Raw genomic sequence first — 26,327 nt, forward strand, 5'->3', positions numbered from 1 at the left:
AGTTCTGACAAGCACAAAGAGGCCCCAGAAAGGTACAGCCAGGATACAGCTCCTGCTGTCAGGATTCTGAACCTGTTCCTTCCTGCTACCACACAGCTGCTGTTTGTTTCCTCTTACAACCAACAGAGATTTCGGATTGAGAGACTTAGGGACACTACTCCATGTAGAAGCAGGGTGGCTGATGACTGCTCAGGCATGTGTATTCCTACAGTGGGAGAGCAGGCTGGAGGCCTAGAGGGATTACTTCTGTTAGATGTACTCGACTATACACTTGACCTTGATGAAGATGAAGTGGAACAGAGACACCTCTTTTATGCATAAATGTGTATATGTGTGTATGTTAAGGGCATTTATGTATTTTTCTATGTGTACATGCATGTGTGTTCCCATTTGGATTGTTAGTTGAACAATTGAGAGGTTATACTTTTTTACCATGAACTGTGCACTAGTCACAGGAAACAGTATGACATTTGTGATCGAACACCACCTGAGAATGACACTTAGAAAGAACATGGCCTTGCAAACATCCACATTGTGCACAGGTTCGTCTGCCCTGCTGGAATAACTCTCGAAATCACCTCTTTGACTAGTCATAGCTACTTTCTCACGACTGCTTTAGTGATTGCAAATGTCTATGAGAAGTTCTGCTTGAAATACAGATACATCCAAATGACTTTTGGATCCAAATATTCTCTGGGTATTTCTGACTTGTGTCTACATTGGGGCTGTTGGTGAACTGCATAGTTTTGTTTTGTTTTGTTTTGTTTTTTAAGGATGAAATAGATGCAGAATTGAAGGAGAGTGAGGACAGAGGATGCTCATGGTGACATTTTATTGTCAAGTAAAAGAAAGATCAGTGTCAGATCTCACAGGAGAATCACAGCATTTCTAGTGACAATAGGGCTTTAGCATGGGATATTGAGCATCTGCCTCTGATTTCCTCAAGTGTGGATCAACACACAATGAATTCTTCCTTTCTCATTCTGCAGATGTGTCCTATAGAACTGAACAGACCACTGATGGTAAGTTGTGTTATATTGTGTCCCTGTGACTTTATTGTCCACAAAATCCCCCACTTCTGATCAGAAGATGTAGAAAAGTCAGAGCCCTTAGTTGCCTTAAGCTCCAAGGGAAATTTCTAAATAATACTTCAAGCCTACATTGGAATATACACCATGGGTTATGTCCTTGAGTTGTAGATGTTGGGCAGGGTTAGGCAGAAGCTGCATCTTCACTGGCCACAAAGGAGGTCTTGTTTCTAGTGTTTCTACTGACCACGCTCAGTGTTCTTCAGTCCCCATTATTCACAGAATACCTTGGCCAGCCCAGCAGCAGAGTCTGTGACTTTAGTGCCTGGAGCTTAATCAATGCCCTTGTCATTTCCCTTTGAGGCCAAATAAAGCAGCTGTGGATGTCAGTACTCCCCATCGTAGACCTAGACTCAGACCCTGTTCCATCTCTGATCCTCCAGTGAGAGGTGTTGGTGGCACATCAGTATTGTTTAGACTCTGGCAGCCTGGGCTTTAGAGGAAAGTCTCTTCCTTCTTTTGCACATGGGATTTTTTGATCCCAGGAAATGAGCAACTCAAACTGCATATCACTGCCTCTGGCCAGCCAAGAATTTTGGGGAATAGACTTGGCCCATAGGTTATATCAGGCATTACTCTTCCTGAAGAAAGTGGGGCACCCTAAGGATGAAGTTGGCTTCACTGTAACTCTGCCATATTTCATCCCAAGATCCCACCATGTCTTATTTGTAAAAACTGTACAGGACAAATCAACTTTCTCCTCTGTATTGATTACCTTCCAGGAAACCTTTGGTAGCAGTCACTCTTGCTAGACTTGGTAGGTACTATGATGCAACTGCAGGATCAGATTGCAGGGGAGGGAGGAACGGACAAGCCTTTGACACAGACCTGTGAGATACTACTTTCATCGAGCTGTTAGTGTTAGGACCCACTATGTGGGGAGAGCTCAACTCCTTCCATATCCAGAGACCTTGTGAAGGTTTCTCAGATAGAAGCTCATCACATGGCACTAGTGGTATCTCCAGAAATCTCCACTCCAGGCCTCAATATCATGTCAAGTTTTCCCCGAGATCCAGGGTTCTTTTAAGTAATGTTAACATATATATTGAAATTTGTGTCTTTTTCAAAGGGGACAGATTAGAATAGTTTCCAAAATGGTAAAAAAAAAAACTATGAGCCATGTATTTTCTCTGTCTCTGTCTCTTCCTATCTATCTCTCTTTCAAACACAGACACACACACACACACATAAATACACAGACACACACAGAAGCACATATACAAAGACACAAACAAACACACACAAACACACCCACAAACACAGACATACACAAAAACACAAACACACACACAAACAAACAAACACACACACAAAAATGCACACGCACGCACACACAGTCACTCAGACATAAACACAGGTAAACCATACACACATACATAGATACTTGCATGGGCAGTGACAATAACACAAATAGAGATACATACATTGAGACAGAAAAAACACCTATATTGTCACGTGCCAATATTCAGGTAAAAAGAGGTACAACATAAACACAAAATGTTACACACAAAACTCCCACATCCACATGGACACTGAGACACACACAATCCCAGTATGGCAACAGAGATAGTGTGGACACTGACACATAGGTATACATGTACATTCTATATCATTGTGTGTGCACACATAATCTCCCATAACATCTCCATTAGCACCTGTCCCTGGTATAAAACTGTCTGTGATGACTGTAAGGCCTAAATGTGCTGGGTCCTCTGTACACACTTAGAAAGCTTGGACCGGAAGCACACACTACTCACTCAGTTCCTAGCTTTGGACATGTGCCAAGAGCCTAACAGGTTGCTTGACTCAGAGGAATGTATTGCAGTTCACAGGACAGAGGAAGGGACTGTGAGCAGTCCACGCTCATGACTCCTGAGAGACCTGAGCAACCCTGCTGATTCCATAATTCAACTCATATTTCAACATTCCTGCTAAACCAGTGACAACATTATCCATATCCTCATCATTCCTGAGCTATTTTCTGTCAGGTTCCAGAGGAAATGTATTCCAAGTACTTCCTTGCTTCTACCCAAAACCTATGCCATTCAAGTCTTATAACAATTGGTGTGTGACACACAGACCAATTGATGTGTCCTTCCAGTCATCCCAGATAGAGTTCCTCACATAATATCAATGTTTTGTGATTCAGTGCCATACCACATTGCTCATGTGAGAATGGCAAGAGGAAAAGACTTTAAGACTTTCATGCTCAATAATACAGAGGCAGCCATATATATATATATATATATATATACATATATATATATATATATATATATATGATTCACTGCCTGTGTTATATTTTGAGTAGCTCATGGGTACAGATGGTTGACTGGAATATCTAAGACCATCTCCCTGTTTTGACCAATGAAAAAGAAACCTAGGTATTTGAGTTTTGTCTTTGGGGGGACCACACAGAAGTGGTGTAAAAGCTATCACCACAGTAAGGATTTGTGCCAGGATTCTTGTGGGTGAAACACAGCCTGATTTGCTTTTATTCCTTTCACAACTTCTCAATCAAGCAGTCCCATACCTCGTAAGTACTTTGAAAATAGGGGCAGTATTTGGGTGTTCTTTCCCCTATGTCATGATTAACACAGACAAACCACATGCTAATGAATGGCACTAGTGTCCCATCTAGACTGTGATGACAATAGAAATTCCTGCCATCTGTAACATAAAGGGTCCTGTGGTAAGACAAGCACAGCCTTCCCTTTTGTGTTGCTCCTGTCTCAAATTTCAGTTCATCTTAAAATCAATAATAATTTCTGAAATCTAGGAATCAATCCTGCTGCCATATGTTCTGACTAGGGGATATGAATTGGGCTCAGAGATCTGTGGTTGGCAGAAGATATGTAAGGATAACCTGCCCTCTTCACACTTGGGCCAACCTCAGCTTGTCCCAAGACTAAACAGATTTTAACCTCACAAGGTTTTAGGACCATTTATTTTCTCTTGTCTTGTTTATTTACCTTTTTGAGACTCAGTGTAGGCCATAATGACCTTGAACTTGCTGTGTTGGCAAGGCTACCCCTGAGCTCCTGATCTTCTTGCCTGTACTTTCCAGGTTCTAGGATTCCAAGATTTTCTCAGTTGTCCTGCTCTTGTTTCTCACATCAGGCATGCTGGTGTGCACCTCCAGTCCAGATCCTTGTACATCTCCTTACCAAAAAGAGAAAATCATTTTAATAAAACCTTGAACAGTGCACATGGCCAAAACTGAAACACAATTCCACCCAAACTTCCTAGGAGGAAACGTTAATTTTGTCCCCTCTATGGGACTATTTTTCACACAGCGGATCCAGTTCTAAACTGAGCTTTGTCTTTATTAAGGTTCGTGGATTCCCGGAAGCCCAAATAGCGGTAAGGACTTTTCCTTTGCTCTTATGTCTTAGCGTTATATTATTGATAGATTAGGGGCTGAATCTGCTTCCTGGCTCTAAGCTCCTTGGAGAAAGAAAGGGTGATTTGGTCTACATTATTGAATAAAGCCAGGTAAGGAGATGGAGTCAGGAACTGAAGCAGAGATCACAGAGGAGCTGGGCTTACTGGCTTTCGGGCTCATGCTTAGATAGTGTTCTTCAACAGCTCAGACTCACCTGCCCAAGGACAGTGTGATGGCCATGTGCTGACAATTATTGATCAAAGCAATCCACAGATCCAGGTCTACAGGCAATTGTGACCTGGACAAGTCCTAGACTGACAGCCATTTTCATGGAGCCCTGTTGACATGGGAGATAATGAGGACAGATGGCCAGCATTGCTACTGATGCTCCTGCTGCTGATGCTGTCTGGATGTATCCAATGGAAATGTTGAGCACAGAAATGAGGGACAGAGTCGAGATGAAAGATGTGGGTATCCCCTGCTGGGTGGACCCTACCAACCTCCACCCTTCTTCTTCATTCTTCTCTCTGCCCTTTAGTCATGTGATGGATGAACTTAGATTCAGAGTCTGTGAGAAGGGCAGTGGAAACCAGTTTTTGTTTCTTCCTTCCAGAATTAAAATATTGCACATAATCAATGCTCAGCTATTACAGGTAACATATCCTCTTATCAGGATATATTTGTGACTGAGAATCCAGAGGAAGTTTTTTGACTGACTTTCAGAAAGGGCCAATCCAGGCTGGCAGTTGTCTAGCGGGAGCATTTAGAAAGTGACCAGCCAGGGCAGCAAGATGGGCTCCTTCAGACACAGAACCATCTTTGGGAATGCCTTGGAAGGCTCAGTTGCCCTTTCCCAATCCCCATAGTGTCTACTGAAGATGGCCAAGAACAGCAATTGCTGAGTCCCTCACTTTACATCTGTTTCAGCCTGTCACTCTGAGAACTCAGAGTTCTCAAAGGGGCCCCAGAAAGGTACAGCCAGGATCCAGCTCCTACTGTCAGGATGCTAAACCTGTTCCTTCCTGGTATCACACAGCTGCTGTCTATTTCCTCTCACAACCAGCACAGATTTCGGTGTGAGACTTAGGGACACCACTCCTTGTCGAAGCATGCTGCCTGGTGACTGCTCAGTCATGTATATTCTTACAGTGGGAGAGCAGGCTGGAGGCCTAGAGGGATGACTTCTGTTAGATGTACTCCATTACACACTTGCCCTTGAGGAAGATGAATTGGATGCAGAAATAACCCTTTTAAGGGAAAATGTGTGTATATGTGTGTGTTAAGTGAATGTATGTCTTTTTTTTTTGTATGTGTACCTGCGTGTTCCCATTTGGATTGCTAGTTGAACCATTGAGAGGTAATATTTTTTTAGCATGAACTTTGCACTAGTCCCAGGAAACATAGTATGACATTTGTGATCAAACACCACCTGAGAATGACACTTAGAAGGAACATGGCCCTGCAAACATCCACACTGTGCACGGGTTTGTCTGCCCTTCTGGAATAACTCTCGAAATCACCTCTTTGACTAGTCATAGCTACTTTCTCATGACTGCTTTAGCGATGGCAAATGTGTATAATGAGAAGTTCTGCATGAAATACAGAAATATCCAAATGAATTTTGGATTCAAATATTCTTTGGGTATTTCTGACTTGTACATTGAGGCTGTTGGTGAACTGCATAGGTTTTTTTTAAGTATGAAATAGATGCAGACTTTAAGAAGAGTAAGGACAAAGGATGCTCATGGTGACATTTTAGTGTCAAGTAAAAGAAAGATCAGTGTCAGATCTCACAGGAGAATCACAGCATTTCTAGTGACAGAAGGCCTTTAGCATGGGAGTTTGAAGCTCCTGCCTCTGGATTCCTCAAGTGTGGATCAACACACAATGAATTCTTCCTTTCTCATTCTGCAGATGTGTCCTATAGAACTGAACAGACCACTGAAGGTAACTTGTGTTATGTTGTATCGCCATGGCTTTATTGTCCACAAAGTCCCCCACTTCTTATCAGAAGATGAAGAGAAGGCAGAGCCCGTGGGGCCCTAAGCTCCCAGATATAGTTCTCAATAATACTTCAAGCCTACATGGGAACAATTTCATGGGTTATGTCCTTGAGTTGTAGATGTTGGGCAGGCTCAGGCAGAAGCTGCATCTTCAACGGCCACAAAGGAGGTCTTGTTTCTAGTGTTTCTACTGACCATTCTCAGTGTCCTTAGGTCCCCATGATTCACAGAATACCTTGGCCAGCCCAGCACAGAGTTTGTGCCTTTAGTGCCTGGAGCTTAGCCAATGCCCTTGTCATTTCCCTTTGAGGCCAAATAAAGCAGCTGTGGATGTCAGTACTCCCCATCCTAAACCTAGACTCAGACCCTGTTCCATCTCTGATCCTCCAGTGAGAGGTGTTGGTGGCACATCAGTATTGCTTAGACTCTGGGCTTTAGAGGAAAGTCTCTTCCTTCTTTTGCACATGGAAGTTTTTGAGCCCAGGACATGAGCAAATCAAACTTCATATCACTGTCTCTGGCCAGCCCAGAATTTTTTGGGAATAGTCTTGGCCCATAAGTCATATCAGGCAATACTCTTCCTGAAAAAGTGGGGTACCCTAAGGAGGACGTTGGCTTCATTGTTACTTAGCCATATTTCTTCCCAAGATCCCACCATGTCTTATTTGTTACAACTGTACAGGGCAAATCAACGTTCTCCTCTGGATTCATTACCTTCCAGAACACTCTTTGGTAGCAGACCCTCTTGCTTGGTCTGGTAGTTACTATGATGCAACTTCAGGATCTGATTGCACAGAAGAGAAGGACTGGACAAGCCTTTGACACAGACCTGTGAGAGAGGACTTTTGTAGAAGTGTTAGTGTCAGGACCCACTATGTGGGGAGAGCTCAAATCCTTTCATATCCAGAGTCCTTGTGAAGGTTTCTCACATAGAAGCTGGTCACATGGCACTAGTGGTATCTCCAGAAATCTCTACTCCAGGCCTCAAAAATCATGTCAAGTTTACTCCAAGATCAAGGGTTCTTTGAAGTAATATTAACATATGTGTTGAAATTTGTGTCTTTTTCAAAGGGGACAGATTAGAATAATTTCCAATATGGTAAAAAACAATGAACCAGGTATTTTCTCTCTCTGTTTTTCTCTGTTTTCCTCTCTCCTTGTCTATCTCTCTTTCAAACACACACACACACACACACACACACACACACACACACACACACACACACAGTCACTCAGACATAAACACAGGTAAACCTACACATGTACATAGATACTTGCATGGGCAGAGACACTATCACAAATAGAGATACATACATTGACACAGAAAAAAACACATATATTGTCACGTGCCAATATTCAGGTTAAAGAGAGATACAACATGAACATGGATTGTTATACACAAAACATCCACACCCACATAGACACTGAAAAACACACAAATTCCCAGAAGGGCACACAGAGAGAGTGTGGACACTGACACACAGGTATACATGTACATTCTCTGTCATTGTGTGTGCACACATAATCTCCCATAACATCTCCATTAGCACCTGTCCCTGGTACAAACTGCCTGTGACAACTTTAGAGTCTAAATATGCTGGGTCCTCTGTACACACATAGAAAGCTTGGACTGGAAGCACACAATACTCACTTATTCCCAGCTTTGTACATCTGCCAAGAGCTTAACAGGTTGCTCGACTCAGAAGAACGTATTGCAGCTCACAGGACAGAGGAAGGGAATGTGAGCAGTCCACGTTTATGATGCCTGAGAGAACAGAACAGCCCTGCTGATGCCATAATTCATGCGTATACATGAATTATGTACAAATGCGCATGCTAAACCATTGAAAACATTATCCATATCCTCACAATTCCTGAGCAATTTTCTCTGTTTCCAGAGGAAATGTGTTCCAAGTACTTCCTTGCTTCAACCCAAAACCTCTGCCACTCCAGTCTTGTAACAACTGGTGTGTGACCCACAGACACCTTCCTTTGTCCTTCCAGTCATCCCAGATAGAGTTCCTCACATAATATCAATGTTGTGTGACTCAGGGCTATACCACATTGCTCATGTGAGAATGGCAAGAGGAAAAGATTTTCATGCTCAATAATACAGAAAGAAGCAGACATATATGTGTGTGTGTGTGTGTGTGTGTGTGTGTGTGTGTGTGTGTGTGTGTGTGTGTATACTTGATTCACTGTGTTATTTGTTAAGTAGCCCATCGGTACAGATGGTTGACTGGAATATCTAAGACCATCTTCCTGTTTTGACCAAAGAAAAATAAACCTAAGTATATGAGTTTTGTCTTTGGGGGGCCCACATAGCTGAGGTGTAAAAGCTATCACCACTGAAAGGATTTCTGCCAGGTTTCCTGTGGGTGAAACACAGTCTGATTTGCTTTTATTCCCTTCACAGCTTCTCAAACAAGCAGTCCCACACCTCGTAAGTAATTTGAAAATAGGGGCAATATCTGGGTGTAATTTCCCCTATGTCAAGATTAAAACAGAAAGGCCACATGCTAATGGGTGACACTAGGCTGAAATATAGTGCCCCCTCTAGACTGTGAAGACAATAGAAATTCTTGTCTTCTGTAATATAAAGGGTCCTGTGGTAAGACAAGCACAGCCTTCCCTTTTGTGTTGCTCCTGTCTCAAATTTCAGTTCATCTTAAAATCAATAATACCTACTGAAATCTAGGAATCAGCCCTGCTGCCAGAAGTTCTGACTAGGAGACATGAATTGGGCTCAGAGATCTGTGGTTGGCAGAAGACAAGCAAGGATAACCTGCCCTCTTCACACTTGGGCCAACCTCAGCTTGTCCCAAGACTAAACAGATTTTAACCTCACAAGGCTTTAGGCCCATTGATTTGCTATTGGCTTCTTTATTTACCTTTTTGAGACTCAGTGTACGCCATAATGATCTTGAACTTGCTGTGTCAGCAAGGCTACCCCTGAGCTCCAGATCTTCTTGCCTGGACTTTCCAGGTTCTAGGATTCCAAGAATTTGTCACCATGTCCTACTCTTGTTTCTCACATCAGCCATGCGGGTACGGCACTCCCTGTCCAGATCCTTGTACCTCTCCTTACCAAAAAGAGAAAATCATTTTAATATAGACCTTGGGCAGTGCACATGGCCAAAACTGAAACACAATTCTACCCAAACTTCCCAGGAGGACAGGTTAATTTTTTCCCCTGTATGGGACTATTTTTCCCACAGTGGATCCAGTTCTAAACTGACCTTTGTCTTTTTTAAGGTTGGTGGAACCCTGCAGGCACAAATAGAAGTAGGGTCTTTTCCGTTGCTCTTGTGTCTTAGCTTTGGGTTATTGATGGATTTGGGGCTGAATCTGCTTCCTGTTGCTGTGATAACACACAGGCTCTAAGCTCCTATGAGAAAGAAAGACTGATTTGGCTTAAGTTATTAAATGAGGCCAGGGCAGGAGCTGGAGACAGGCACGTGGAGGCAGGAACTGAGGCAGAGATCACAGGGGAGCCCTGATTACTGGCTTTCTGGCTCCTGATTAGCTAGTGTTCTTCAACAGCACAGACTTACCCGCCCAAGGACAGTGGGCTGGCGGTGTGCTGACAATTACTGATCAAAGCAATCCACACAGCCAGGTCTACAGGTAATTGTGACCTGGGCAAGTCCTAGACTGACAGCCATTTACATGACATAGCTGGAGCCCTGTTGACAAGGGAGGTAATGAAGACAGATGGCCAGCATTTCTTCTGCTGCTCCTGCTGCTGAGGTTGTCTGGATGTATCCAATGGAATTGTTGGGCACATAAATCAGGGACAGAGTTGAGATGAAAGATGTGGGTTGCCAACTGCTGGGTGGACCCTACCATTCTCCACCCTTCTTCTTCATTCTTCTCTCTGCCCTTTAGTCATGTGATGGATGAACTTAGATTTAGAGTCTGTGAGAAGGGCAGTGGAAACCAGTTATTATTTCTTCCTTCCAGAATTGAAATATTGCACATAATCAATGCTCAGCTATTACAGGTATCATATGCTATTACCACGATATGTTCCTGACTGAGAATCCCGAGGAAACTTTTTCACTTACTTCCAGAAAGGGCCAAACCAAGGCTGGCAGTTGTCTAGGTGGAGCATCCAGAAAGTGACCAGCCATGGCAACAAGTTGGGCTCCTTCAGACACAGAACCTTCTTTGCGAACGCCTTGGAAGATTCAGTTGCCCTTTCCAATTCCCCATAGTGTCTACTGAAGATCACCAAGAACAGCAATTGTCTGAGTCACTCACTTTACATCCACTTCAGCCTGTCACTCTGAGAACTCAGAGTTCTCACAAGCACAAAGGGGCCCCAGAAAAGTTCAGCCAGGATCCAGCTCTTGCTGTCAGGATTCTGAACCTGTTCCTTCCTCCTATCACACAGTTACTGTTTGTTTCCTCTTACAACCAGCACAGATTTCCGTTTGAGAGACTTAGGGACACCACTCCATGTAAAAGCATGGTGCCTGGTGACTGCTTAATCATGTGTATTCTTACAGTGGTAGAGCAGGCTGGAGGCCTAGAGGGACGATTTCTGTTAGATTTTCTCGATTATGCACTTGACCTTAATGAAGATGAAGTGGATGCAGAAACACGTCTTTTATGTGTAACTGTGTGTCTATGTGTATGTTAAGGGCATTTTTTGTATGTATACCTGGGTGTTCCCATTTGGATTACTAGTTGAACCATTGAGAGGTTATACTTTTTTAGCATGAACTGTGCACTAGTGACAGGAAACATACTATGACATTTGTGATCAAACACCACCTGAGAATGACACTTAGAAAGGACATGGCCTTGCAAACATCCACACTGTGCACAGGTTGGTCTGCCCTGCTGGAATAACTCTCGAAATCACCTCTTTGACCAGTCATAGCTACTTTCTCATGACTGCTTTAGCGATTGCGAATGTGTATAATGAGAAGTTCTGCTTGAAATACAGAAATATCCAAATGACTTTTGGATTCAAATACTCTCTGGCTATTTCTGTCTTGTGTCTACATTGAGGCTGTTAGTGAACTGCATAGTTTTGTTTTGTTTTGTATTGTTTTTTAAGGATGGAATAGATGCAGAGATGAAGGAGAGTGAGGACAGAGGATGCTCATGGTGACATTTTAGTGTCAAGTAAAAGAAAGATCAGTGTTAGATCTCACAGGAGAATCACAGCATTTCTAGTGACAAAAGGGCTTTAGCATGGGATTTTGAGCTTCTGCCTCTTGTTTCCTCAAGTGTGGATCAACATACAATGAATTCTTCCTTTCTTATTCTGTAGATGTATCCTATAGAAATGAACAGACCACTGAAGGTAAGTTGTGTTTTGTGTGTCCCTATGACTTTAAAGTCCACAAAATCCCCCACTCCTGATCAGAAGATGTAAAGAAGGCAGAGCATGTGGGGGCCCTAAGCTCCCAGGGAAATTTTTCAATAATACTTCAAGCCTACATGGGAATATTCACCATGGGTTATGTCCTTGAGTTGTAGATGTGGGCAGGCTCAGGCAGAAGCTGCATCTTCAACGGCCACAAAGGAGGTCTTGTTTCTAGTGTTTCTACTGACCACTCTCAGTGTCCTGAGGTCCCCATGATTCACAGAATACCTGGACAGCAGAGCAGCAGAGTCTGTGCCTTTAGCCTGGAGCTTAGCCAATGCCCTTGTCATTTCCCTTTGAGGCCAAATAAAGCACCTAAGGATGTCAGTACTCCCCATCCTAGACCTAGACTCAGACCCTGTTCCATCTCTGATCCTCCAGTGAGAGGTGTTGGTGGCACATCAGTATTGCTTAGACTCTGGCAGCCCGGGCTTTAGAGGAAAGTCTCTTCCTTCTTTTGCACATGGGATTTTTTGATCCCAGGATATGAGCAACTCAAACTGCATATCACTGCCTCTGGCCAGCCCAGTACTTTTGGGGAATAGACTCAGCCCACAGGTCATATCAGGCATTACTCTTCCTGAAGCAAGTGGGGCACCCTATGGATGAAGTTGGCTTCATTGTAACTCTGCCATATTTCATCCCAAGATCCCATCATGTCTTATTTGTAAAAAGTATACAGGGCAAATCAACTTTTTCCTCTGCTTTGATTACCTTCCCGGAAATTCTTTGGTAGCAGACACTCTTTTTTTTTTTTTTTTAATTAACTTGAGTATTTCTTATTTACATTTCGAATGTTATTCCCTTTCCCGGTTTCCGGGCAAACATCCCCCTAGCCCTTCCCCTTCCCCCTCTATATGGGTGTTCCCCTCCCCATCCTCCCCCCATTACTGCCCTCCCCCCAAAAATTACGTTCACTTGGGGTTCAGTCTTGGCAGGACCAAAGGCTTCCCCTTCCACTGGTGCTCTTACTAAGCCATTCATTACTACCTATGAGGTTGGAGAACAGGGTCAGTCCATGTATAGTCTTTGGGTAGTGGCTTAGCCCCTGGAAGCTCTGGTTGGTTGGCATTGTTGTTCATATGGGGTCTAGAACCCTTTCAAGTTCTTTCAGTCCTTTCTCTGATTCCTTCAACAGGGGTCCCGTTCTCAGATCAGTGGTTTGCTGCTGGCATTCGCCTATGTATTTGCTGTATTCTTGCTTTGTCTCTCAGGAGAGATCTACATCCAGTTCCTTTTGGCCTGCACTTCTTTGCTTCATCCATCTTGTCAAATTGGGTGGCTGTATATGTATGGGCCACATGTGGGACAGGTCCTGAATGGGTGTTCCTTCTGCCTCTGTTTTAATCTTTGCCAAAGGTATTCTTGTTCCCCTTCTAAAGAAGGAGTGAAACATTCGCATTTTGATCATCCATCTTGAGATTCATGTGTTCTGTGCATCTAGGGCAATTCAAGCATTTGGGCTAATAGCCACTTATCAATGAGTGCATACCATGTGTGTTCTGCTGTGATTGGGTTACCTCACTCAGGATGATATTTTCCAGATCCATCCATTTGCCTATGAATTTCATAAAGGCATTGTTTTTGATAGCTGATTAGTATTCCATTGTGTAGATGTACCACATTTTCTGTATCCATTCCTCTGTTGAAGGGCATCTGTGTTCTTTCCAACTTCTGGCTATTGTAAATAAGGCTGTTATGAACATAGTGGAGCATGTGTCTTTTTTATATGTTGGGGCATCTTTTGGGTACATGCCTACGAGAGGTATAGCTGGGTCCTCAGGTAGTTGAATGTCCAATTTTCTGAGGAACCTCCAGACTGATTTCCAGAATGGTTGTACCAGTCTGCAATCCCACCAACAATGGAGGAGTGTTCCTCTTTCTCCACATCCTCGCCAGCATCTGCTGTCACCTGAGTTTTTGATCTTACCATTCTCACTGGTATGAGGTGAAATCTCAGGGTTGTTTTGATTTGCATTTCCCTTATGGCTAAAGATGTTGAACATTTCTTTAGGTGTTTCTCAGCCAGTCGACATTCCTCAGCTGTGAATTCTTTGCTTAGCTCTGAACTTCATTTTTTAATAGGGTTATTTGACTTCCTGCGGTCTAACTTCTTGAGTTCTTTGTATATTTTGGATATAAGGCCTCTATCTGTTGTAGGATTGGTAAAAATCTTTTCCCAATCTCTTGGTTGCCATTTTATCCTAACCACAGTGTCCTTTGCATTACAGAAGCTTTGCAGTTTTATGAGATCCCATTTGTCGATTCTTGATCTTAGAGCATAAGCCATTGGTGTTTTGTTCAGGAAATTTCCTTCCAGTGCCCATGTGTTCAAGTTGCTTCCCCACATTTTCTTCTATTAGTTAGAGTGTATCTGGTTTGATGTGGAGGTCCTTGATCCACTTGGACTTAAGCTTTGTACAGGGTGATAAGCATGGATCGATCTGCATTATTCTACATGTTGACCTCCAGTTGAACCAGCACCATTTGCTGAAAATGCTATCTTTTTTCGATTGGATGGTTTTGGCTCCTTTGTCAAAAATCAAGTGCCCATAGTTGTGTGGGTTTATTTCTGGGTCTTCAATTCTGTACCATTGGTCTATCTGTCTGTCTCTGAACCAATACCATGCAGTTTTTATCACTATTGCTCTGTAATACTGCTTGAGTTCAGGGATAGTGATTCCCCCTGAAGTCCTTTTATTGTTGAGGATAGTTTTAGCTATCCTGGGTTTTCTGTTATTCCAGATGAATTTGCAAATTGTTCTGTCTAACTCTTTGAAGAATTGGATTGGTATTTTGATGGGGATTGCATTGAATCTGTAGATCGTTTTCGGTAGAATGGCCATTTTTACTATATTAATCCTGCCAATCCATGAGCATGGGAGATCTTTCCATCTTCTGAGGTCTTCTTCAATTTCTTTCTTCAGAGGCTTGAAGTTCTTATTGTACAGATCTTTTACTTGCTTGGTTAAAATCACACCGAGGTACTTTATATTATTTGGGTCTATTATGAAGGGTGTCGTTTCCTTAATTTCTTTCTCGGCTTGTTTCTCTTTTGTGTAGAGGACGACTACTGATTTATTTGAGTTAATTTTATACCCAGCCACTTTGCTGAAGTTGTTTATCAGCTTTAGTAGTTCTCTGGTGGAACTTTTGGGATCACTTAAATATACTATCATATCATCTGCAAATAGTGATATTTTGACTTCCTCTTTTCCGATCTGTATCCCCTTGACCTCCTTTTGTTGTCTGATTGCTCTGGCTAGAACTTCAAGAACTATATTGAATAAGTAGGGAGAGAGTGGGCAGCCTTGTCTAGTCCCTGATTTTAGTGGGATTGCTTCAAGTTTTTCTCCATTTAGTTTAATGTTAGCGACTGGTTTGCTATATATTGCTTTTACTATGTTTAGGTATGGGCCTTGAATTCCTGTTCTTTCCAGGACTTTTATCATGAAGGGGTGTTGAATTTTGTCAAATGCTTACTCAGCATCTAATGAAATGATCATGTGGTTTTGTTCTTTCAGTTTGTTTATATAATGGATCACATTGATGGTTTTCCTTATATTAAACCATCCCAACATGCTTGGGATGAAGCCTACTTGATCATGGTGGATGATTGTTTTGATGTGTTCTTGGATGCGCTTTGCCAGAATTTTATTGAGTATTTTTGCATCGATATTCATAAGGGAAATTGGTTTGAAGTTCTCTTTCTTTGTTGGGTCTTTGTGTGGTTTAGGTATAAGAGTAATTGTGGCTTCATAGAAGGAATTCGGTAGTGCTCCATCTGTTTCAATTTTGTGGAATAGTTTGGATAATATTGGTATGAGGTCTTCTATGAAGGTCTGATAGAATTCTGCACTAAACCCATCTGGACCTGGGCTCTTTTTGGTTGGGAGACCTTTAAGGAGTGCTTCTATTTCGTTAGGAGTTATGGGGCTGTTTAAATGGTTTTATCTGTTCCTGATTTAGCTTCGGTACCTGGTATCTGTCTAGGAAATTGTCCATTTCCTCCAGATTTTCCAGTTTTGTTGAATATAGATTTTTGTAGTAGGATCTGATGAGTTTTTGAATTTCCTCTGTTTCTGTAGTTATGTCTCCCTTTTCATTTCTTAGTTTGTTAACTTGGACACACTCTCTGTGTCCTCGCGTTAGTCTGGCTAAGGGTTTATCTATTTTGTTGATTTTCTCAAAGAACCAACTTTTGGTTCTGTTGATTCTTTCTATGGTCCTTTTTGTTTCTACTTGGTTGATTTTAGCTCTGAGTTTGATTATTTCCTGCCTTCTACTCCTCCTGGGTGTATTTGCTTCTTTTTGTTCTAGAGCTTTTAGGTGTGCTGTCAAGCTGGTGACATATGCTCTCTCCTGTTTCTTTCTGCAGGCACTCAGCGCTATGAGTTTTCCTCTTAGCACAGCTTTCATTGTGTCCCATAAGTTTGGGTATGTTGTACCTTCATTTTCATTAAATTCTAAGAAGTCTTTAATTTATTTCTTTATTTCTTCCTTAACCAGGTTATCGTTGAGTAGCGCATTGTTCAGTTTCCACGTATATGTGGGCGTTCTTCCCTTATTGTTATTGAGGACCAGCTTTAGGCTGTGGTGGTCTGATAGCACACATGGGATTATTTCTATCTTTCTATATCTGTTGAGGCCTGTTTTTGACCAATTATATGCTCAATTTTTGAGAAAGTACCACGAGGTACTCAGAAGAATTTATATCCTTTTGCTTTAGGATAGAATGTTCTATAAATATCTATTAAGTCCATTTGGTTCATGACTTCTCTTAGTCTGTCTACGTCTCTGTTTAATTTCTGTTTCCATGATTTGTCCATTGATGAGAATGGGGTGTTGAAATCTCCTACTATTATTGTGTGAGGAGCAATGTGTGCTTTGAGCTTTAGTAAGGTTTCTTTTACGTATGTAGGTGCCCTTGTGTTTGGAGCATAGATATTTAGGATTGAGAGTTCATCTTGGTGGATTTTTCCTTTGATGAATATGAAGTGTCCTTCCTTATCTTTTTTGATGACTTTTAGTTGAAAATTGATTTTATTCAATATTAGAATGGCTGCTCCAGCTTGCTTCTTCTGACCATTTGCTTGGAAAGTTGTTTTCCAGCCTTTTACTCTGCGGTATTGTCTGTCTTTGTCTCTGAGGTGTGTTTTCTGTAGGCAGCAGAATGTAGGGTCCTCATTGCGTATCCAGTTTGTTAATCTATGTCTTTTTATTGGGGAGTTGAGACCATTGATGTTGAGAGATATTAAGGAATAGTGTTTATTGCTTCCTGTTACATTCATATTTGGATGTGAGGCTATGTTTGTGTGCTTTTCTTCTCCTTGTTTTGTTGCCAAGACGTTTAGTTTCTTGCTTTTTCTAGGGTGTAGCTTGCCTCCTTATGTCGAGCTTTACCATTTATTATCCTTTGTAGCGCTGGATTTGTAGAAAGATATTGTGTAAATTTGGTTTTGTCATGGAATATCTTGGTTTCTCCATCTATGTTAATTGAGAGTTTTGCAGGATACAGTAACCTGGGCTGGCATTTGTGTTCTCTTAGGGTCTGTATGACATCTGTCCAGGATCTTCTGGTTTTCATAGTCTCTGCCGAGAAGTCTGGTGTCATTCTGATAGGTCTGCCTTTATATGTTACTTGACCTTTTTCCCTTACTGCTTTTAATATTCTTTCTTTATTTTGTGCATTTGGTGTTTTGACTATTATGTTACGGGAAGAGTTTCTTTTCTGGCCCAATGTATTTGGAATTCTGTAGGCTTCTTGTATGCTTATGGGCATCTCTTTCTTTAGGTTAGGGAAGTTTTCTTCTATGATTTTGTTGAAGATATTTACTGGTCCTTTGATCTGGGGGTCTTCACTCTCTTCTATACCTATTATCCTTAGGTTTGATCTTCTCATTGAGTCCTGGATTTCCTGTATGCTTTGAACCAGTAGCTTTTTTCCATTTTACATTATCTTTGACAGTTGTGTCAATACTTTCTATGGAATCTTCTGCTCCTGAGATTCTCTCTTCTATCTCTTGTATTCTGTTGGTGATGCTTGTATCTACAGCTCCTTGTCTCTTCCTTTGGTTTTCTATATCCAGGGTTGTTTCCCTGTGTTCTTTCTTGATTGCTTCTATTTCCTTTTTAATTCCTTCAATTGTTTGATTGTGTTTTCCTGGAATTCTTTCAGGGATTTTTGTGATTCCTCTCTATAGGCTTCTACTTGTTTATTTATGTTTTCCTGTAATTCTTTCAGGCATTTTTGTGATTCCTCTCTATAGGTTTCTACTTGTTTATTTATGTTTTCCTGCGTTCCTCTAACGGAGTTCTTCATGTCTTTCTTGAAGTCCTCCAGAATCATGATCAAATATGATTTTAAATCTAGATCTTGCTTTTCTGGTGTGTTTGGATATTCAGTGTTTGCTTTGGTGGGAGAATTGGGCTCCGATGATGCCATGTAGTCTTGGTTTCTGTTGCTTGGGTTCCTGCGCTTGCCCCTCACCATCAGATTATCTCTGGTGTTACTTTGTTCTGCTATTTCTGATAGTGGCTAGACTGTCCTATAAGCCTGTGTGACAGGAGTGTTGTAGACCTGTTCTTCTGTTTTCTTTCAGCCAGTTATGGGAACAGAGTGTTCTGCATTTGGGCATGTAGGTTTTCCTGTCTACAGGTCTTCAGCTGTTCCTGTGAGCCTGAAGAGTTCCTGTGTGTTCCTGTGAGTCAGAAATGTGGGCCGAGTGTAGTCTCTTCTGGCTTCCCAGGCTTGTCTGCCTCTCTGAATGTTTAACTCTCCCTCCCATGGGATTTGGGTGCAGAGAGCTGTTAATCCAGTCCCTTTAGGTTCCGGAGGTGTCTCGGGCACACGGGGTCTGCAGCTCCAATGCACCTATCTACCGTTACCCAGAGGCCGTATACAGTTTCCTCTTGGGCCAGGGATGTGGGCAGGGGTGGGCAGTATTGGTAGTCTCTCCCGCTCCGTAGCAGACACTCTTGCTAGATATGGTAGGTACTATGCTGCAATTGCAGGATCAGATTGCAGGGGAGGGAGGAACAGACAAGCCTTTGACACAGACCTGTGAGATACTACTTTTGTCGAGCTGCTAGTGTCCGGACCCACTATGTGGGGAGAGCTCAACTCCTTCCATATCCAGAGTCCTTGTTTCTCAGATAGAAGCTCATCACATGGCTCTAGTGGTATCTCCAGAAATCTCCACTCCAGGCCTCAATATCATGTCAAGTTTTCCCCGAGATCCAGGGTTCTTTTAAGTAATGTTAACATATATATTGAAATTTGTGTCTTTTTCAAAGGGGACAGATTAGAATAGTTTCCAATATGGTAAAAAAAAACAAAACAAAACAATGAGCCATGTATTTTCTCTGTCTGTTTTTCTCTGTCTCTGTCTCTTCCTGTCTATCTCTCTTTCACACACAGACAAACAAAAAAGCACACACATGAACATACAGAAAAACACACACACAAACACACAGAAACACACACATACACAAAAATACACACAAACACACACAAACAAACAAACACACACACAAAAATGCACACGCACACAGTCACTCAGACATAAACACAGGTAAACCATACACACATACATAGATACTTGCATGGGCAGTGACACTAACACAAATAGAGATACATACATTGACATAGAAAAAAACACCTATATTGTCACGTGCCAATATTCAGGTAAAAAGAAGTACAACATAAACACAAAATGTTACACACAAAACTCCCACATCCACATGGACACTGAGACACACACAATCCCAGTATGGCACACAGAGATAGTGTGGACACTGACACATAGGTACTCACGTACATTCTATGTCATTGTGTGTGCACACATAATCTCCCATAACACCTCCATTAGCACCTGTCCCTGGTACAAAACTGTCTGTGATGACTGTAAGGCCTAAATATTCTGGGTCCTCTGTACACACTTAGAAAGCTTGGACTGGACGCACACACTACTCAATTAGTTCCCAGCTTTTGACATGTGCCAAGAGCCTAACAGGTTGCTTGACTCAAAGGAATGTATTGCAGTTCACAGGACAGAGGAAGGGACTGTGAGCAATCCATGCTCATGACTCCTGAGTGACCTGAGCAGCCCTCCTGAATCCAGAATTCATGTATATATATCAACTCATATTCCAACATTCATGCTAAACCAGTGACAACATTATCCATATCCTCACCATTCCTGAGCTACTTTCCCTCAGTTTCCAGAGGAAATGTGTTCCAAGTACTTCCTTGCTTCTACCCAAAACCTCTGCCACTCCAGTCTTGTAACAATTGGTGTGTGACCCACAGACCCCTTCCTGTGTCCTTCCAGTCATCCTAGATATAGTTCCTCATATAACATCAATGTTTTGTGACTCGGTGCTATACCACATTGCCCATGTGAGAATGGCAAGAGGAAAAGACGTTCATGCTCAATAATACAGAGGCAGCCATATATATATATATATATATATATATATATATATATATATATATATATATATATATTTGATTCACTGCCTGTGTTATATTTTGAGTAGCTCATGGGTACAGATGGCTGACTGGAATATCTAAGACCATCTTCCTGTTTTGACCAATGACAAAAAACCGAGGTATTTGAGTTTTGTCTTTGTGGTGTCCACATAGCTGAGGTATAAAATCTATCACCACTGAAAGTACTTCTGTCAGGATTCTTGTGGGTGAAACACAGCCTGATTTGCTTTTATTCCTTTCACAACTTCTCAATCAAGCAGTCCCATACCTCGTAAGTACTTTGAAAATAGGGGCAGTATTTGGGTGTTCTTTTCCCTATGTCATGATTAACACAGACAAACCACATGCTAATGAATGGCACTAGTGTCCCATCTAGACTGTGATGACAATAGAAATTCCTGCCATCTGTAACATAAAGGGTCCTGTGGTAAGACAAGCACAGCCTTCCCTTTTGTGTTGCTCCTGTCTCAAATTTCAGTTCATCTTAAAATCAATAATACCTACTGAAATCTAGGAATCAGTCCTGCTGCCAGAAGTTCTGACTAGGAGACATGAATTGGGCTCAGAGATCTGTGGTTGGCAGAAGACAAGTAAGGATATCCTGCCCTCTTCACACTTGGGCCAACCTCAGCTTGTCCCAAGACTATACAGATTTTAACCTCACAAGGTTTTAGGCCCATTGATTTGCTATTGGCTTCTTTATTTACCTTTTTGAGACTCAGTGTACGCCATAATGATCTTGAACTTGCTGTGTCAGCAAGGCTACCCCTGAGCTCCTGATCTTCTTGCCTGTACTTTCCAGGTTCTAGGATTTCAAGAATTTGTCACCATGTCCTGCTCTAGTTTCTCACATCAGGCATGCTGGTACTGCACCCCCAGTTCAGATCCTTGTACCTCTCCTTACCAAAAAGGAAAATCATTTTAATAAAACCTTGGACAGTGCACATGGCCAATTCCACCAAACTTCCCAGGAGGAAAGGTCACTTTTGTCCCCTCTATGGGACTATTTTTCACACAGCAGATCCAGTTCTAAACTGACCTTTGTCTTTATTAAGGTTGGTGGAACCCCGCACGCACAAATAGCAGTAGGGTCTTTTCCGTTGCTCTTGTCTCTTGGCTTTGGGTTATTGATGGAGTTGGGGCTGAATCTGCTTCCTGTTGCTGTGATAACTCACAGGCTGTAAGCTCCTAGGAGAAAGAAAGCTTTATTTGGTTTACAGTATTGAATGAAGCTAGGGCAGGAGCTGGAGACAGGCACATGCAGGCAGGAACTGAAGTAGAGATCACAGAGGAGCCCTGCTTCCTGGCTCATGCTTAGCTAGTGTTCTTCAACAGCTCAGATTCACCTGCCCAAGGACAGTGCACTGGCTCTTTGCTGACAATTACTGATCAAAGCAATCCACACCGCCAGGTCTACAGGCAATTGTGACCTGGGAAAGTCCTAGACTGACAGCCATTTACATGACATTGCTGGAGCCCTGTTTACAGAGGAGATAATGAAGCCAGATGGCCAGCATTGCTACTGCTGCTCATGCTGCTGATGCTGTCTGGATGTATCCAATGGAATCATTGGGCACATAAATCAGGAACAGAGTTGAGATGAAAGATGTGGGTATCCACGGCTGGGTGGACCCTACCATTCTCCACCCTTCTTCTTCATTCTTCTCTCTGCCCTTCAGTCATGTGATGGATGAACTTAGCTTTAGACTCTGTCAGAAGGGCAGTGGAAACCACTTATTGTTTCTTCTTTCCAGAATTAAAATATTGCACGTAATCAATGCTCAGCTATTACAGGTAACATATGCTATTATCAGAATATGTTCCTGACTTAGAATCTAGAGGAAGCTTTTTGACCGACTTCCAGAAAGGGCCAAACCAAGGCTAGCAGCTGTCTAGAGTGAGGAATTCAGAAAGTGACAAGCCAGGGCAGCAAGTTGGTCTCCTTCAGACACAGAACCTTCTTTGGGAATGCCTTGGAAGGCTCAGTTGCCCTTTCCCAATCCCCATAGTGTCTACTGAAGATCGCCAAGAACAGCAATTGTCTGAGTCCCTCACTTTACATCCACTTCAGCCGGTTACACTGAGAACTCAAAGTTCTCACAATCACATAGGGGCCCCAGAAAGGTACAGCCAAGATCCAGCTCCTGCTGTCAGGATGCTGAACCTGTTCCTTCCTGCTATCACACGGCTGCTGTTTGTTTCCTCTTACAACCAGCACAGATTTCTGTTTGAGAGACTTAGAGACACCACTCCATGCATAAGCATGCTGCCTGGTGACTGCTTAATCATGTGTATTCTGACAGTGGGAGAGCAGGCTGGAGGCCTAGAGGTATGACTTCTGTTAGATATACTCCATTATACAGTTGACCTGGATGAAGGTGAAGTGGATGCAGAAACACCCTTTTCATGTATGAATATGTGTATATGTATGTGTTAAGTGCATGTATGCATTATTTGTATGTGTACATGCGTGTTCCCATTTGGATTCCTAGTTTAATCATTGAGAGGTAATATTTTTAGCATGAACTGTGCATAAGTCACAGGAAACATAGTATGACATTTGTGATCAAACACCACCTGAGAATGACACTTAGAAGGAACATGGCCCTGCAAACATCCATACTGTGCAAGGGTTGGTCTGCCCTTCTGGAATCACTCTCGAAATCACCTCCTTTACTAGTCATAGCTACTTTCTCATGACTGCTTTAGTCATTGCAAATGTGTATAATGAGAAGTTCTGCTTGAAATACAGAAATATCCAAATGACTTTTGGATTCAAATATTCTCTGGCTATTTCTGACTTTTGTCTACATTGGGTCTCTTCGTGAACTGCATAGTTTTGTTTTTGTTTTTTAAAGATGAAATAGATGTGGAATTGAAGGAGAGTGAGGACAGAGGATGCTCATGGTGTAATTTTAGTGTCAAGTTAAAGAAAGATCAGTGTCAGATCTCACAGGAGAATCACAGCATTTCTAGTGACAATAGGGCTTTAGCATGGGAGTTTGAAGCTCCTGCCTCTGGATTCCTCAAGGGTGGATCAACACACAATTAATTCTTCCTTTCTTATTCTGCAGATGTATCCTATAGAAATGAACAGACCACTGAAGGTAAGTTGTGTTTTGTGTGTCCCTGTGACTTTAAAGTCCACAAAATCCCCCACTCCTGATCAGAAGATGTAGAGAAGGTAGAGCATGTGGGGGCCCTAAGCTCCCAGGGAAAATTTTCAATAATACTTCAAGCCTACATGGGAATATTCACCATGGGTTATGTCCTTGAGTTGTAGATGTGGGCAGGCTCAGGCAGAAGCTGCATCTTCAACGGCCACAAAGGAGGTCTTGTTTCTAGTGTTTCTACTGACCATTCTCAGTGTCCTTAGGTCCCCATGATTCACAGAATACCTTGGCCAGCCCAGCACAGAGTCTGTGCCTTTAGTGCCTGGAGCTTAGCCAATGCCCTTGTCATTTCCCTTTGAGGCCAAATAAAGCACCTAAGGATGTCAGTACTCCCCATCCTAGACCTAGACTCAGACCCTGTTCCATCTCTGATGCTCCAGTGAGAGGTGTTGGTGGCACATCAGTATTGCTTAGACTCTGGCAGCCCGGGCTTTAGAGGAAAATCTCTTCCTTTTTTGCACATGGGATTTTTTGATCCCAGGAAATGAGCAACTCAAACTGCATATCACTGCCTCTGGCCAGCCCAGAATATTTTGGGAATAGACTTGGCCTGTAGGTCACATCTGGTATTACTCTTCCTGAAGCAAGTGGGGCACCCTAAGGATGAAGTTGGCTTCAGTGTAACTCAGCCATATTTCGTCCCAAGATCCAACCATGTCTTATTTGTAACAACTGTACAGGGCAAATCAACTTTCTCCTTTGTATTGATTACCTTCCAGGAAACTCTTTGGTAGCAGACACTATTGCTAGATCTCGTAGGTACTATGATGCACCTGCAGGATCTGATTGCATGGGAGAGAGGACTGGACAGGCTTTTGACACAGACTTGTGAGATAGGACTTTTGTCAAGCTGTTAGTGTCAGGACCCACTATGTGGGGAGAGGTCAAATCCTTCCATATCCAGAGTCCTTGTGAAGGTTTCTCAGATAGAAGCTCATCACATGTCAATAGTGGTATCTCCAGAAATCTCCACTCCAGGCCTCAATGTCATGTCAAGTTTAATCCATGATCAAGGGTTCTTTTAAGTAACATTAACATATATGTTGAAATTTGTGTCTTTTTCCAAGGGGACAGATTAGAATAATTTCCAATATGGTAAAAAACAATGAACCAGGTATTTTCTCTCTCTATTTTTCTCTGTCTCTGTCTCTCCATGTCTATCTCTCTTTCAAATACACTCACATACACAGACACACACTCACACACACAAACACACACACACCAACATACACAAACACACACATAAACACACAAAGACACACACAAACATACACACATACACACAAACACGCACACAAACACACACACACACACATACACCAAACGCACACACAGTCACTCCAACATAAACACAAGTAAACTATACACACATACGTAGATACTTGCATTGGCAGAGACACTAACACAAATAGAGATACATACATTAATACAGAAAAAACATATATATATATACATACATATATGTATATATATTTATAGTCACATACTAATATTCAGTTAAAGAGATACAATATAAACACACTTTGTTATACACAAAACACCCACACCAACATAGACACAGAGACATACACAATCCCAGAATGGCACGCAGAGACAATGTGGAAACTAATACACACAGGAACACATGTACATTCTATATCATTTTTGTGCACACATAGTCTCTGCTAACATCTCCATTAGCACCTGTCCCTGGTACTAAACTGTCTGTAATGACTTTAGTGCCTATACATGCTGGGTCCTCTGTACACATGTAGAAAGCCGGGACCAGAAGCATACACTACTCACTTAGTTCCCAGCTTTGTACATGTGCCAAAAGCCCAACAGTTTGCTTGACTCAGAGGAATGTATTGCAGCTCACAGGACAGAGGAAGGGACTGTGGGCAGTCGATGCTCATGACTCCTGAGAGGACTGAGCAGCCCTGCTGATTCCATAATTCATGCGTATACATAAACTCATATACAAACACGCATGCTAAACCAGGGACAACATGAATTATGTACAAATACGCATGCTAAACCATTGAAAACATTATCCATATCCTCACAATTCCTGAGCAATTTTCTCTCAGTTTCCAGAGGAAATGTGTTCCAAGTACTTCCTTGCTTCTACCCAAAACCTCTGCCACTCAAGTCTTGTAACAACTTGTGTGTGACCCACAGACACCTTCCTTTGTCCTTCCAGTCATCCCAGATAGAGTCCCTCACATAATATCAATGTTGTGTGACTCAGTGCTTTACCACACTGCACATGTGAGAATGGCAAGAGGAAAAGGTTTTCATGCTCAATAATACAGAAGCAGCCATATGTATAAGTATGTATACTTGATTCACTGCCCGTGTTATTCGTACTGATGGGCTATAACAAAGTGTGTTTATATTGTATCTCTTTAACTGAATATTAGTATGTGACAATATATATATATATATATATATATATATTTTCTGTATCAATGTATGTATCTCTATTTGTGTTAGTGTCTCTGCCAAAGCAAGTATCTATGTATGTGTGTATAGTTTACTTGTGTTTATGTTGGACTGACTGTGTGTGTGTTTGGTGTGTGTGTGTGTGTGTGTGTGTGTGTGTGTGTTTGTGTGCGTGTTTGTGTGTATGTGTTTAGTGATCACAAAATATGCCTCACAGCAAAGTGGTGGGGTCACTATGAATGCTATTAGGACTTCATTCTGGCTCTATTCATTTTGTCCTTGTAAGGGTTGACGAATATCAAGGACAATGCCCTTCTCTTCAGGGTCCTGCAGAATGCTCTTAATTTTCTAGTGACTCTAGAATTTATGTGAGTCCGGCA

The 26,327-nt window shown here is 42.1% G+C and overlaps 1 protein-coding gene across 13 annotated transcripts in view; it reads left to right on the forward strand.

Moving 5' to 3' along the window:
* The window catches only part of LOC147996985 (scavenger receptor cysteine-rich domain-containing protein DMBT1-like), a 175,464-nt gene that overhangs the window by 102,577 nt on the left and 46,560 nt on the right, over positions 1-26,327 (forward strand). For 5 of the 13 annotated variants that reach the window (XM_087607979.1, XM_087607995.1, XM_087607974.1 and 2 more), the window contains 6 exons: positions 990-1,022; positions 4,422-4,451; positions 6,388-6,420; positions 8,893-8,919; positions 11,761-11,793; positions 23,425-23,457. In XM_087607979.1, coding sequence (XP_087464105.1) covers positions 990-1,022; positions 4,422-4,451; positions 6,388-6,420; positions 8,893-8,919; positions 11,761-11,793; positions 23,425-23,457 — 189 coding nt within the window. The remainder of the gene's footprint in view (positions 1-989; positions 1,023-4,421; positions 4,452-6,387; positions 6,421-8,892; positions 8,920-11,760; positions 11,794-23,424; positions 23,458-26,327) is intronic. The other 8 variants (XM_087608011.1, XM_087607984.1, XM_087608027.1 and 5 more) reach the window with 3 other exon arrangements.

Source organism: Rattus norvegicus, chromosome 1 (assembly GCF_021556685.1).
Source record: "Rattus norvegicus strain SHRSP/BbbUtx chromosome 1, alternate assembly SHRSP_T2T, whole genome shotgun sequence".
NCBI lineage: Eukaryota > Metazoa > Chordata > Mammalia > Rodentia > Muridae > Rattus > Rattus norvegicus.